The 13,784-nt window shown below is 36.2% G+C and overlaps 1 protein-coding gene across 1 annotated transcript in view; it reads left to right on the top strand.

The window, feature by feature from the left end:
- Positions 1 to 13,249, top strand: part of OVCH1 (ovochymase 1) — a gene marked incomplete at both ends in the record, with an annotated part of 55,241 nt that extends 41,992 nt beyond the window's left edge. Inside the window, 5 exon segments of the mRNA XM_081310810.1 lie at positions 3,472 to 3,544; positions 3,993 to 4,188; positions 6,700 to 6,854; positions 11,525 to 11,681; positions 13,215 to 13,249. Of these exon segments, the coding sequence (XP_081166936.1) occupies positions 3,472 to 3,544; positions 3,993 to 4,188; positions 6,700 to 6,854; positions 11,525 to 11,681; positions 13,215 to 13,249 (616 nt within the window).
- Between the last annotated feature and the right edge of the window lie 535 nt (positions 13,250 to 13,784).

The raw sequence follows: 13,784 nt of genomic DNA, 5'->3' as shown, positions 1-13,784 counted from the left end.
TCTCCCTGATTTCTTTGACATATTCACTCAAAAGTATATTGTTCCATCTCATGTGTTTATATAGTTTATGTAGTTTTTAAATTGCTGTTAATTTTTAATTTCATTCCATTATGATATTATAAGATGCAAGGAATTATAAATTTTTTCATACTTGCTAAGATTTTCTTCATGATATAAAATATGATCTTTTTTGGAGAAAGTTTCATGAGCAGATGAAAAGAAAGTGTGTTAATTCTGTAGATGTCTGTTAAGTCACCTATAGTATGTTTTAATTCTATAGTATCTTAGGTGATTCAGACAAAATAGTAATCTATTGGTAAGAGAAGTATATTGAAATCACCTAGTATTATTGTATTGGAATTTATATGAGATTTTATGTTAAATAGTATTTGTTTTCATGTAGTTAGATATACAGATATTTAGGAGTATAAATATTAAATACCATTTTATATTTTTTTAATTCTCTTCAGTATGTAGTGACTTTCTTTGTTTCATCTAATTTTGGCTTGAAGTTTGTTGGATAAGAGTGCTACTCATGCTTGCTTTTGAGCTTCAGTTGTATGAAATATGATTTTCATCCTTTCACTTTTAGCATATAATATCTTTGCTTCTGAGATGTGTTTCTTACAGGCAACATATAGTTGGGTCTTATTTTTAATCCATTCTGCCTGTCTTTTAATTGGAGAACTGAGACCATTTACATTACTTCTTGATGTTTTGATCTATTTCTAATGTTTGATCCTAGTTATCACTTGCTTATCCACACTTCTAATGGGATTTATTCTTTCCTGAACTCTATTGGTTGTTTTTTTATTTTCTTTTACATGTAGGATTCCTTTACGTATACTCTGCAGTGCTGACTTAGTAGTTGTGCATTCCTTTAGTTTATACTTATCTTGGAAGGTTTTCATTTTCTCACCAATTTCAAAGGATCTTGTTTGGCAGTTATTTTCTTTCAGAGATTGAAGAATGTCACTCTAATCCCTCTTGAACTTCAGGGTTTCTGTTGAGAAATGTGCTATTATTCTGATTGGTATTCCCCTGAATATAACCTGGCACTTTTCTCTCATAGCATTTGAATTTTTTTCCTTGATATGGATTTTTGGCATTTTAATTATAATGTGTCATGGAGAGATTCTTTTCTGGTCTTGTCTATTTGAGGAACTAAATGAAAAATATGGAACACTTCACAAATTTGCGTGTCATCCTTGTGCAGAGGCCATGCTAATCTTCTCTGTCATTCCAACTTTAGTACATGTGCTGCCAAAGAGAGCATGAAAATGACTTTTTAAAGCTAATCTTTGAAGTATATGGATTTTTACATCAAAAGTGTCTTAATATTCTGGTATTAAAAAAAAAAGTGATAAGTCACACTCATACCCTGCCTTGTGGAAACTTGTCAGCTGATTCCTTCATGGATTTCTCTGACTCATCTTCATCAACTTTATGTACATTCTTGGTTCTACTCCCTATTGAAGGGGGCATCTAAGTATCCAAATACATTGAAAAGGGAAGTTTGCCAAAAGAGAGAAGGCATTTGGGGAGATATGCAAAATCCAAGAGTGATATAGACGACAATTTTACTGACAGTTGCCTGGCACCAGGCTAGCTGACATTGTTGAGTAGTACTCCAAAGACAGAACTGACAGCAACATTGAACCATTGCCCATGTAGCTTCCCTGCCATTGGCTACTGTTAGAATTAGTTCTCAAACTTGAGCATACACCAAAATCACCTGGAAGATTTTCTGATTAAGTCTTACGTGGAGCCTGAAAATATGTATTTCTAACAATCTCACCAATTATATTATTCCACGCTTTGGGAAAACTCGTGTTCTCACCTTGCTAACTCTACATGAGTCTTTTTTGCCCGTGTGGGTCTCTTAATATATTGTAGGGACTAAATTAACTTTGCACTTATATATTGGAATCTTTTTGTTTTAAAATCAGAAACTCTTTCAACTTTAGCCACTTACTTTCTGTGACTCAGTATGGTTCTTTTTTCAATTGACACATGTCCCATTGTTGGGTTGGGGATAAGACCCTAAGGACATAAGAGATGAAACTGGATTACATAAAAGTGAAAAGAGGATGGAGCAGTTCATCAATTGATACCTTGAGCTATTTATTATCTCATTATTGGAAAAATTTCAGGCTTTGTTGCCTAATAATGAGTATATTGCTGTGATACATGCTTTTTACATGGTATCCTTTACAAAAACTCAAGGATATTTGACTCTACACATAAAATTTAACTAGAAATTGAGGTCTGCATTATCATCTGTACCATGGTTTTAAAATTATTTTACTGTAAAGTGAATACTATCTCCTATATGGAAAACTTCAGGAGTAACTTTAAGAACTAAGTTCTGGAATAGGGATGTAGCTCAATGGTATAGCGTATGCCTCGCATGTGCAAGACCCAGGATTTGATCCTCAGCAAACCCCACTACACCCACAAGAAATAAAAGCAAAATAAGTTTCTTCACTACCGAGTAATAATTTAGAGGGGTGACTTTGAAAATAAAGTTTAATCCTTCCATTAGAGTGCATGATAGATAATAACGATAATGGCTTCCATTATGAAGGCATTACCATCTGCAAGTTACTTGCCAAGCACTTTATTGGAGTCAGCTCCCTTAATAAAGGCATCTTGAAATACATGACTGAGTCAAACTCGTCATGCAGGGAATCAAAATGAGCATGGTTAAGACTAGAGAGAAGATGCCTACATATATTAAGGAATATCTCCTTTGAATAAAGTGTGATGAAAGTTGATTTCAATAACTTTACTTTTCCTAAAGACAGTTTTGAAACAATGGAAAAATTAATCTCCAAGCACAAGCAACAATATGTTTCTGGCAGTTAAGGGATTTTTTTTCCTCAGATATTTCTTCAGCTGGAGATCTTGATATGGCCAATTAATGGATGTTGTTGAAGATTTTTGTGTGTCTTTTTGAAATCTATCAAAAAAGTGTGCCAACCTCAAGTTTACAGTTAAAATAACTTTCACAAATTCGATGCCCATATCACCAGCACTCAGATCAGAAATTAAAATATCACCACTCCCTACCAGTCCTCCTATTGCTCCTCTTTATAGTCACTCTCCTAGAAATAATCAGTGCCCTGATTTCTGACACCACAGGGGAGTTTTGCCTATCTTGGAACTGATAATATTGTTGTGAAATTAAAATATTTTAATTTTTTTTATTTTTCCTTAAGACTAAAAAAGTCTTTGGTGATATTTAATAAGGGCTCCAGTTTTATGGACAAAAGGAAGAGACAAGATATGCAATACCTCAGGTAGATCAGGAGTAGTGGAGTAGTTTGTGTGGCAGGGAGACCACACTGAGCACCTAGGGAGGGTTGTGTATTACCTGGCTAAAATGTGCAGTGCCTGTTGATAGGACTGAATGGGTTTAGAACAAAATACAAAAGTGTGTTTTCACATTAACTTTTGCTCTTTCTCCAGAAAAGGTAATCCACGCTCTTGGACTGTTGTTGCTGGGGACCATGATAGAACCCTAAAGGAATCAACTGAGCAGGTGGGTAGTTTTTTTTAAAGGTCATTCCATCCGCCTTCTAAAGGATGTCATGTGCCATCAAAAACCTTTAGCTAAATATGATTATTTATGAATGTTCTAATGCCCCTTTACACTTATAATGTATACCTGTTTTTAAAGGTGCATTTTGAGATGAAATTTTAATTTGAGAATTGGGTGAGGCAGGTCAGGAAGCACAGATCCGGGTTGATTGATTGTGCACAGGTCTGCATAGTTTTGTTTATCCAGGATCATCAATCCTCAGAATGTGGTTCATTGCCTCCCATAAATTATAAACCAAGATTACCCTTTTAGAATTAGTACAAAATCATTTTCATTGCTGATGTATAGACATGAAGAGATTCAAGATTTATTTGGGACCATTATGCAAGGAAGTAGCTTGACTCTTTGATTTTCTTATCTTGTAATTGCTTACCCGCCCTTGAAACAGGTGAGAAGGGCCAAACTCATCATAGTGCATGAAGACTTTGATATAGTAACCTATGACTCTGATATTGCTCTAATACAATTGAGCTCTCCTCTGGAATACAACTCAGTAGTGAGACCAGTATGTCTCCCACATAGCATGGAACCTCTGTTTTCCTCTGAGATCTGTACTGTGACTGGATGGGGAAGCACTAGTAAAGGTGGGTACTTAACATATAGCAGCATTATTTATGAGAGTGTAATTTTTAAAAATATGTTATGCAAATATCAAGCAGTATTTGCTTTAGCCTCTCTTCCGTCTGAAAGGAAATAATGTTTTACTTACTTGTAATAGCTCAGTAAGTGATTAGAGAATGAGCAGTCTTAAATTTTTCCTTCTGAGTTATTTAAATAGATTAGATCAGGGGTCAGACCTCTGAAAAGGGCCAGATAATAAGTCTTTTAGGCTCTGCAGGCCATATGGTCTCTGTCAGGACTACTCAATTCTACCAGTGTAAGCTGAAGACAATACATGCCACATTAGGAATGGCCATGTTCCAACAGCACTTCATTTATGAAATTTAAAACATAGTATGCATATATGATTAAGAATATTTTTTAGATTTTTTTCCAACCATCTAAAAATGTGAAAAATATTCTTAATTCATGGATTATATAAAATATGCCCAGGGTCTGTTGGTATATGACCCAGAATTGATCCTTGGTTGGGTATGCTGACCCTTAGGCTAGATTATAAGGTTCTTAAAGCCATAGTAAACACAGAAAGCTCTGAATAGATTGATGTTTGCTTTCTGCTTCTTTTACTATATCAGATCATTTTATTTTCATTCCATTTGTGTCATTTGCAATAGAGAGGAGTTATCTTTGATTCCTAATGGTATTCTTGTTCACAGCTTACTATGTTACCTATAGCCAAATTGCATTTCATAAAATCTTCACAACTATCATAGCAAATTTTATCATTCTCATTTTCCGAATGAGGTTGTGGCCCTATGTTTTAAGTAATTTTGTAAGATCCCATGACTATTAAACATCAAAGCTAGGACTTAAGGTCAGCATGGCTCAGCTTATAAGCATTCCCTGAATGGCTTCTTATTATATTTAGAAAAAAATCTAAACACTAGCTTAGTTTGGAAAACTCTGATTTGGTCTCCACTTAACTCTCCAACATCATTTCCTCCTTTTGTCCCCTTGTTTGTTAATCTTCTGATACCATGGCCTTCTTTCTTAAATTTCAAACTTGTCCTGCCTTCTAAAGATCTGCACTTTCTTTCTCTCCACTTGGAACACTCTATTGCAGTTTTTGCAGAGTGGCTCTTCATCATTCCATTCTCAAATGAAACGTCACTCTCCTTCTTGGGCTACACTGCTGCAGCAAGACTACCCTTCCATCCTTCCTTGCTACCTAGTTTTATCATCTCAATGCACTTGAACATTCTTGGCATTATTTTTTGTAATCATTTTCTATAACTCACCCATTAGTATCAGAGATACATCTTGGAAGCAGATCTATCATTCACCACTCTCTCTTCAGGGGCTAGAAGTTAACTGGCATATACTAAGGTTCAGTGTATATCTGTTGACTGGCTTCAAAGTCCTTAAATAAACATACTTAACTCATTTCAAACTTTTTCAATTCTATGACCACTGGACGAATGAGCCATTGTTAGTCTTATAAAATATAATTCATTCTTTGCATCCAAAAAGAGGGAATGAAGTCTTAATTTTAAAATATGGCCAGCCACACTGATGAGAGGATAGTTCCTGAAAAGGAGAATTAGTGCATTCAAAGGGACATAAGATTTACAGTTGGACCTAGGATTGAGTCCTAATTCTGTTCTGTAAAAACTACATGATCACATTTTCAGAGGTTGGGTTTTACAATTGTGAGATCAGTATGATTAACCTACCTCACAATGTTGTTGTATTATGGAGTTAGAGTTTAATATAAAGTTTTACATAAATGTGAAATTATTTTTGTTTTGCTTCAAAAGACACAGGATACATAGCACTAAACTTTTAAAAATAGCCATAAATCTAGAATAAGTCACACAGAATACACTAACATAGGTTTGCCCAAGTATGAGAAGAAACTTCTCATTAGTTCACCATTAGTGCCATCTAACATTGAAGATGAGATTGGGCTTTAGCAATAGTAGAGGAAAAGAATCTGATTTTTATTTCCCTAGATCATCATATAAGCATATATGTTCATATACTTGTAAGTGTATATTTATATAATATAGTTATATTTATAAATATATTTATGTAAATCATATATAGTACCAATTCACATCTTCCTGAGTTTTTCTTTTTTATTTTATTTTATTTTATTTTTTTTTGGTGTTAAGAATTGAACCCAGGGTCCTGCACATGCTGAGCACACACTTTATCACTGAACTACACCCCAGTTCCTCTGAATTCTTATGCGGCACTATTTGATACGATAAAACTTAAACTGGAAATAAGCTAAGCAAAAAGTTATTCTCCCAGTGGCCTCCCCTTTACAAAGATGCCACATGGGGAAATGAAGACATGCTGCATGAAACACTTGTATTCTCCCACCCCCAATATTCTCTATCTGCTCAGGAAAAATAGAAAGGCTACAGTTATGAAGGTACAGAGCAAGTCTGAACTTAATATTTCTTTGGCGTCACTTTCTGCTTACTTCATCATCAAGCCCTCTCTTTCTGAATCTGTTTCTTCGGTAGACGGTGGCCTAGCCAGTCGCTTACAGCAGATTCAAGTGCCTGTGTTAGAAAGAGCGGTCTGCGAACGCGTTTACTATTCTGCTCATCCAGGAGGGATCACAGACAGGATGATCTGTGCTGGCTCTGCTGTATCTGGAAGGAAAGATTTCTGCCAGGTGAGAGCATTCTGACTTTGCACAGGAAGACAGAAAGTTTGGCACCTACTCGGAGTCTCCTTAGGCAGGAGGAAAACTGTTGAAGGCACAAGCATCCAACTTCTTACCACATCCCTGCACAAAGGCCAAGAGGGGTGCAGGAAGATGTGTTACTTAATCCTAACAGCCTGCAATGTCAGTGGTAGAAAGCAGCCATACAACCAGAATGGCTAGTGGTAGATAGGAGCCCATGAGAAGGGAAGGTATGGCAGGACCACTAACCAGGCCTGAAAGTGGGGGAAATGTGTGCGTATACATTTAGGGTTTGGGGAACAGGTGATGAGTGAATAAGGTTTCAAATCAGTATATCCTACTTAGAACTTTAAAAGTTTTATTGTTTTATTATTAATCTTCTATATTTTAATTTTTTATATATGACAGCGGAATGCATTACAATTCGTATTACATATATAGAGCACAATTTTTCGTATCTCTGGTTGTATAAATAGTATATTCACACCAATTCGTGTCTTTATACCTGTACTTTGGATAATAATGATCATCACATTCCACCATCATTAATTACCCCAAGCCCCCTCCCTTCCCCTCCAGCCCTCTAAATTTTTAATTGTAGATTAAAATAATCACTAAGAGGAAAATAAGAACCTAATGGTAAAAATGGCTTTCATATTCAGTGAAAAATCACAAGTCTCTTTTCAGTGAGATTATAGAAGCACCAAGCTATACAGATCTATATATGCATGCCACTGGCAAGTTCAGGATCAGCTAAGAAAAAAGAAGCATATGGATGAATACTTTGATAAAAAATATTTGATATTTTTGATGAATACTTCAATATTCATAAAGTGCCACAGTCTGCCTGGGCACAATCAGGAGCCACTTGTCAAAAGAAACTAACTTTATTTTTAGAACTACAAACACCAAACAGAACAGCTCCTCAGGAAAAACCCTCAGAGCCCAACTGCCACCACCGGCCTCCACAAGCCTCTCCCCCAACCACAAGCCTTTCCACCTCCCACAATCCTCCTGTTCTTGAGGCCGATTGGCTGGATCGCATGGGCGGAGCCAAAAAAGTCCCCCAATGAGCAGCTCCGTGGTCTGAAAGGGCAGGGAAACAGCCCAATGAGCATCACCACAGAGGAGCCAATCAGCTAGATGTTGATGATGATAAAGTCAACTAATAAATGTGACTTTAGATACATCACCTCTGAAGAGTTGCTGATACTCTGCATGCCCACCTTTAAACCCTAGTCTGAATTTGGGGGGTAGCCACACTTGAAGGAAATTTTGTGTCTGTAGGTTAGGCAGATATTTCTCCAGATTTAACACTCATACTGGTCTATGGTAAAGAGGGAAGAAAAATGAATCTGTTCTTCTCTGCTTCTTTATAACCCTCCCCACTACTACCACCAGCAATCAGTCAAAATCATAAACAAATGAATGTCACTTCTATGGGGAGAAGCTACTGGGCATTCATCAAGGTGGAAGTCCTTCCATATGAAAATATGGAGAGAAAAGGAAGGAACACCCCTCCCCGCACTTAACAGGTACTCTCATGGTGTTCATCACCACTTAAATTCTGTTTGTGTTGCTTATCTTAATTCTCAATACCCAGAAGCAGGTCCTAAGATGAGTATTCAAGTGTAATGGTCTATTTCAGGAAGTGTAGACATCACAGGGAAGAAAGTAAGAAGGTACAAGGAAGGGAAGGCAGCCAATCAAGGATGAGCACTTACACCAGCTTACACAGGGAGGGACTAAGCCTTATCTTGCAGGGAAACTGTGCAGTGATGTAGACCATATGTGGTATATTCATCTCATCTGAGGGGTGAGGAAACGGGGGAATTTACATACTACTTCCCCAAAGTCACAGTTTTAGGGCTGTCTGGAAGGAAGCTATTAATTCCTCATCATTTCCCACACTTCTGGGTGGCCTGAGCATTGAGGGTGGAGAGTGGGAAAGAGCCTCTGGCACAAAGCCAGGACGTGTGTGGGGAGATCTGAGGAACCTGGGAAGGGTACTCCCACTATAGCACATAACTGTTCACCTTAAACAATAAAATAGAAAAGAACTCTGAATTAATGTGTTCATTCTTCTCCTTGGTGTATTGAGATATTTAGGAATGGACTGTCTGTTTGAATCAAGGAAATCCCAAATGGCTTTATTGTCTGTCATATGTGACAGCATCTAACATTAAGAGACATGCTTATTTTGTGTCAAGAAAGCAAAAAAAATGAGATAGGTTTAAAGTGGTCCATGTCACAGGTGACCCAAATATCATCATGTCATTTGGCACCTATTATTTAAGCTTCATTCAACTGTCACTTAGTCTGCAGCATGACCAAATTTACTGCCAACATGAAGAAAGAAAAATAGGAGTTGAGATTCTATTAAATATAGCCAGCTATCTTTACAGTAGACACTTGGCTACTGAAGGGTGACTTTAGAAACTCACTTTGATCAAATGGACTCTAATATTTCTATCATGAATGATTTTTACCCTCCTGTGTATGCTCAGAAGTAATGATCCTACTAATGTAATTTCTCATTTAGGAAGGTAAAACTAACAATGTCAGAACATAGAGACTTGGGGCTTTCAGATATGCAATGCAGAATCCTGTTCTTTGCTCACTGGATTTCAAAATTTTTATTTCAAGTTGTTTTGACCTATAAAGCAATAGATGTGTATCTTCACAAAGTGATACATGTCCTGCTCCTGCTTTCTAAATTTGTTTCATATTTTTCCTTGATAACCGTTTAAGCCACACCAATTATCTTCTAACCTCCCAAATTCCCAAGTCTTGGTTATCTCAGGGCCTTAATCTAGACTTATCTTCTATATAAAATGCTATTTATTCCTCTAGTCTTTCTTTCTTTCTTTTTTAATTGGATATTGAACTCAGAAGGACTTAACTACTGAGCCACATTTAGAGACAGGGTCTTGCTAAGTTGCTTAGGGCCTCACTAAATTGCTGAGGCTGGCTTTGAACTTGTGATCCTCCTGCCTCAGCCTCCCGAGTCACAGGGATTACAGGTATGCTCCACCGTGCCCTCATCCTCCATTAATAATACCACTGTTTCTTCCAAATCTTCATTTTTGCTTATTTAATTTAAACAAAGCAAATATTTGGGAAAGATTGACTCATCTGAGTTTTTGATGCAGATTTCTCTTGTGAAATGTGTTCCCTCTAATCCTAAAACCAAAGTAGCAATATTTAACAGTAAATAAGAAAAATTCTGTTTTCAAATTCTGTTCCTTCCTGTATATATGCATATACATACATGTACATGTGAGGACACATATATACCTACCTTTATTCTCTACCATTCACTCTGAATATTTCCTTTATAGCTGCTGTTGCCATCTTATTTGTTCATATTCTATCTTGCTCAGTGTGCCTGGCTCACTGTAGGCACTGAATAATTTTTAAATAAAAAGTATCACTTGTTTATGGAATGTGCTAGGCCTTATGATAGATACTATCAATGAAAGATAAATTAGATAAGTTCCCTATATCATGGAATGTTTGTAGCTGCCTGAAAAATTAAAAAGTGTTAGTGGTGAAGAATGAATGATTAAAAACAACACCTAACTGGACACATCAGACCATTTTGAAACTGGAAGGGTGTCATAAGTATAATTTTACTTTATGAAAAAAATTAAGCCCTAAGAAAATGTTAATTGTTCCACATTAAACTAGGGGCTCTCCTTATTTCTAATTTAGGGAAGTTTCCTTCTGGGAAGTTTTTCACATAAAATAAACAGATCTCAAATATGTACCTTCAGCTCAAATTCAATTAAATGCAAGAATCAGTTTGGCACTAAATATATTTGGTCCAGTCCCTTTCTGAAAAATGACTGACTAAAAATATGAAAAAAAATGTGTTCAAATAAAAATCTTGTGTTTTAAGGCTTGTTTTTGATGCATCTAATAGAACTTCATCATAAGAAAACATTTATTATGAGACAGGTACTATACAATGTCCCCTGGAATACAAAGATGAATAAGGCTTGAAGTCTTGAATACTGTGGTTTTACTAACTGGTGATGTCATTTATAGAAGGCCCTGCTGAGGGGACTGGGAAGATTTAGAAATTGTGTTTTCTAACTTTTTGAACTAGGCTTTGTCTTGACCCTGGAATCAAATGATTTTTTAAAAAATTTCAATTTCTCATTCTTTGGGTTGAACATGATGTAGAATTACATTGATGTGCAATCATATATGCACATAGATAGTAATGCCTGATTCATTCTGCGATCTTTCCTATTCCCATTCACCTTTGTCTAATCCAAAGTACTTCTATTCTTCCCTAACCCGTGCTTATGTGAATTAACATCCACATATCACAGAAAACATTTGGCTTTTGGTTTTTAGGGATTGGCTTATTTCACTTAGCATGATATTCTCCAGTTTCATCCATTTGCAATAAATGCCATAATTTCATTCTTGATTGCTGAGTAATATTAATATTCCATTGATTTTTATCTGTTCCCTTTTAAAATGGGAAAAATACAAATTTACAATTAAGGCATAAAAATTGAAAAGGAGCAAGTCATTTTAAAAAATCAAATACATTATGAACAAATTATTGGTCATTCCTGTTCTAAAATGTGAAAGCGGGAACTTCAGAATAAAGTGGTTTACTGGAACATTTTTTCTTATTTCAGGGAGACTCTGGTGGGCCATTAGTGTGTAGACATGAAAATAGCCCCTTTGTCCTCTATGGCATCGTCAGTTGGGGAGCTGGCTGCATCCAGCCATGGAAGCCAGGTGTATTTGCCAGGGTAAGGGTCTTCTTGGACTGGATCCAATCCAAAATCAAGGGTAAGATTTTTTATGTAATTTTTTATTTATATATGACAGCAGAATGCATTACAATTCTTATTATATAGAAAGAGCACAATTTTTATATCTCTGGTTGTATACATAGTATATTCACACCAATTTGTGTCTTCGTACATGTACTTTGGATAGTAATAATCATCACGTCACCATCATTAATTACCCTATGCCCTCTCCCTTCCCCTCCAACCCCTCTTATATATTATAAAACAATGCCTCTTTCTTATAAGTACTGCATGCTAACCAATTGTGCCACTGGAGTTCTAAGCCTCTTTCTTTAGGGTAGGTTTGGGATTGTCAAGTATGGTATAAATGAGTATTAGAGAAAAGAATCTTATTTCATTTAGTTTCTAAACATATTAAAATGCAAGATTCTATAAGAATAACTTCCCCCTTTGTCAAAATTGAGTAAAACTGACTTTTCCTAAGGCTGCTTTAATTCTAGATTTGCATTTTCTTTTAATAGTAGCTGCTTTGGGACTGAGTACATTTTGTCCTTAGGCTTTCATCTTTATTTTTAATGTATTATCCCCCAATACAGGTATTACTTCACTTAAAACAAAAAATAAAAGCAAAACCTTAAGAAAACAATTGCCAACATCCACACTTCCAACAGACAGTGCCTCTGGGCCAGGTAATATGTGTATACATTATCTCATTAATACATTCAGAAAGAATTGAGCAAAAAGCATTATAAACCTGGATTCACTAATTTTTCTTTGGAATGCCACAAACTCTGTAGTTTCTTTCTAGTTGGTAGGAGCCACATTGTTTGGGGATGTTTCCCATCCCACTTTATAGTGGTTGCAGGTGATAAATCTTGTAGTTGTGAATAAGTGCTTGAATTTTGGTGAATTGCATAGGATTATTTTAAACTCTGAGACATTTACTCCTACTGTTTAAAGGTCCTTAGACTTCCAGATATCTTTCTTGGTAAAGACTGTGTATAAGATTAACAAAATTGGCATCAGAATCTCTCTTGGGCTGGATATATGGCTCAGTGGTAGAGTACTTGCCTACTGTGTGTGAGGCCCTGGGTTTGATCTGAGCACTGCAAATAAAAATGATGATGATGATGATGATAATAATACTCTTAATTCTCCTACAATTGCCATTGTATGTTTGCTACTAGGATTTTTTGTTTTAATCAAAAGTTAACAGTAATCAGAGAATTAGAAGTCTGTAACAGACTTGCATGAAAGTTCTGGGATACCACAGTCTTTTTCACCACCTCTGCCCGACCTCCACATGCACTCCTCCCAAGATGACACTAGTAGGAGTTGGAAGAAAGTTGAAGAGGATGCAAGACAGAGAAGGTAGAATTGTTAGAGTGCTGCCTTGAGTAGAAGAAAGGGGCTGGGACTTACTGCTTAAAAGGAAGGGTAGTATTGGATAGAAGCAAAGTTCATACAGAGTTGTTGGATGAAAGGCTGAATACTTAGGCAGTGATGCAGGTGTGCTGGTGTATGGGTGCTTGCGGAAATTCTTTTCTGATTGCTTCTATTTTCTCAGCAGATGATAGAAGGATCTATGTAAGAGGGTTTGATTAATTTTAAGAGAAAACAGCAAGTATGAAATTTTTCTTTAGAAAAATGATAGTGTTTGGGCTAGAAAGGCGTGGTAGGGTTGCTGAGCAGCATGACCCTCCCCAAGGTGAATGATCATGAATTTAGGGAGAGACTTCCCAGTTAGCCTGGATGTATGTTTTCCTCTGAAGACACTGAGGTAAACTCAGAGTGGGTGGAAATTATATCATAATGAAGCTTCCCCAAGTATATGAGAAGTAAAGTGTGTGAAGAAGTGATTAAAATGATCATTGAAATTTTTAAAAAGTATTTTTAGTTGTAGACGGACACAATATCTTTGTTTATTTTTATGTGGCGCTGAGGATCGAACCCAGTGCCTCACGTGTACTAGGCAAATGATCTATCACTGAGCCACAACCTCAGCTCTGAAATTTAAAATAGGTAAAGAATGAAATATGGATGAGAGATGGGTTTTTGGATAAACAAGAGATAAATTACAAATCTCAAAGGTAGAGTGTTGGGTGGGGGAGCTGGAAAGATGGAAGATTTTGGTTCAAGA

This window comes from Spermophilus citellus (assembly GCF_964194105.1).
Source record: "Spermophilus citellus genome assembly, chromosome: 10".
Lineage (NCBI taxonomy): Eukaryota > Metazoa > Chordata > Mammalia > Rodentia > Sciuridae > Spermophilus > Spermophilus citellus.
This window is presented reverse-complemented; position numbering and strand designations above follow the sequence as displayed.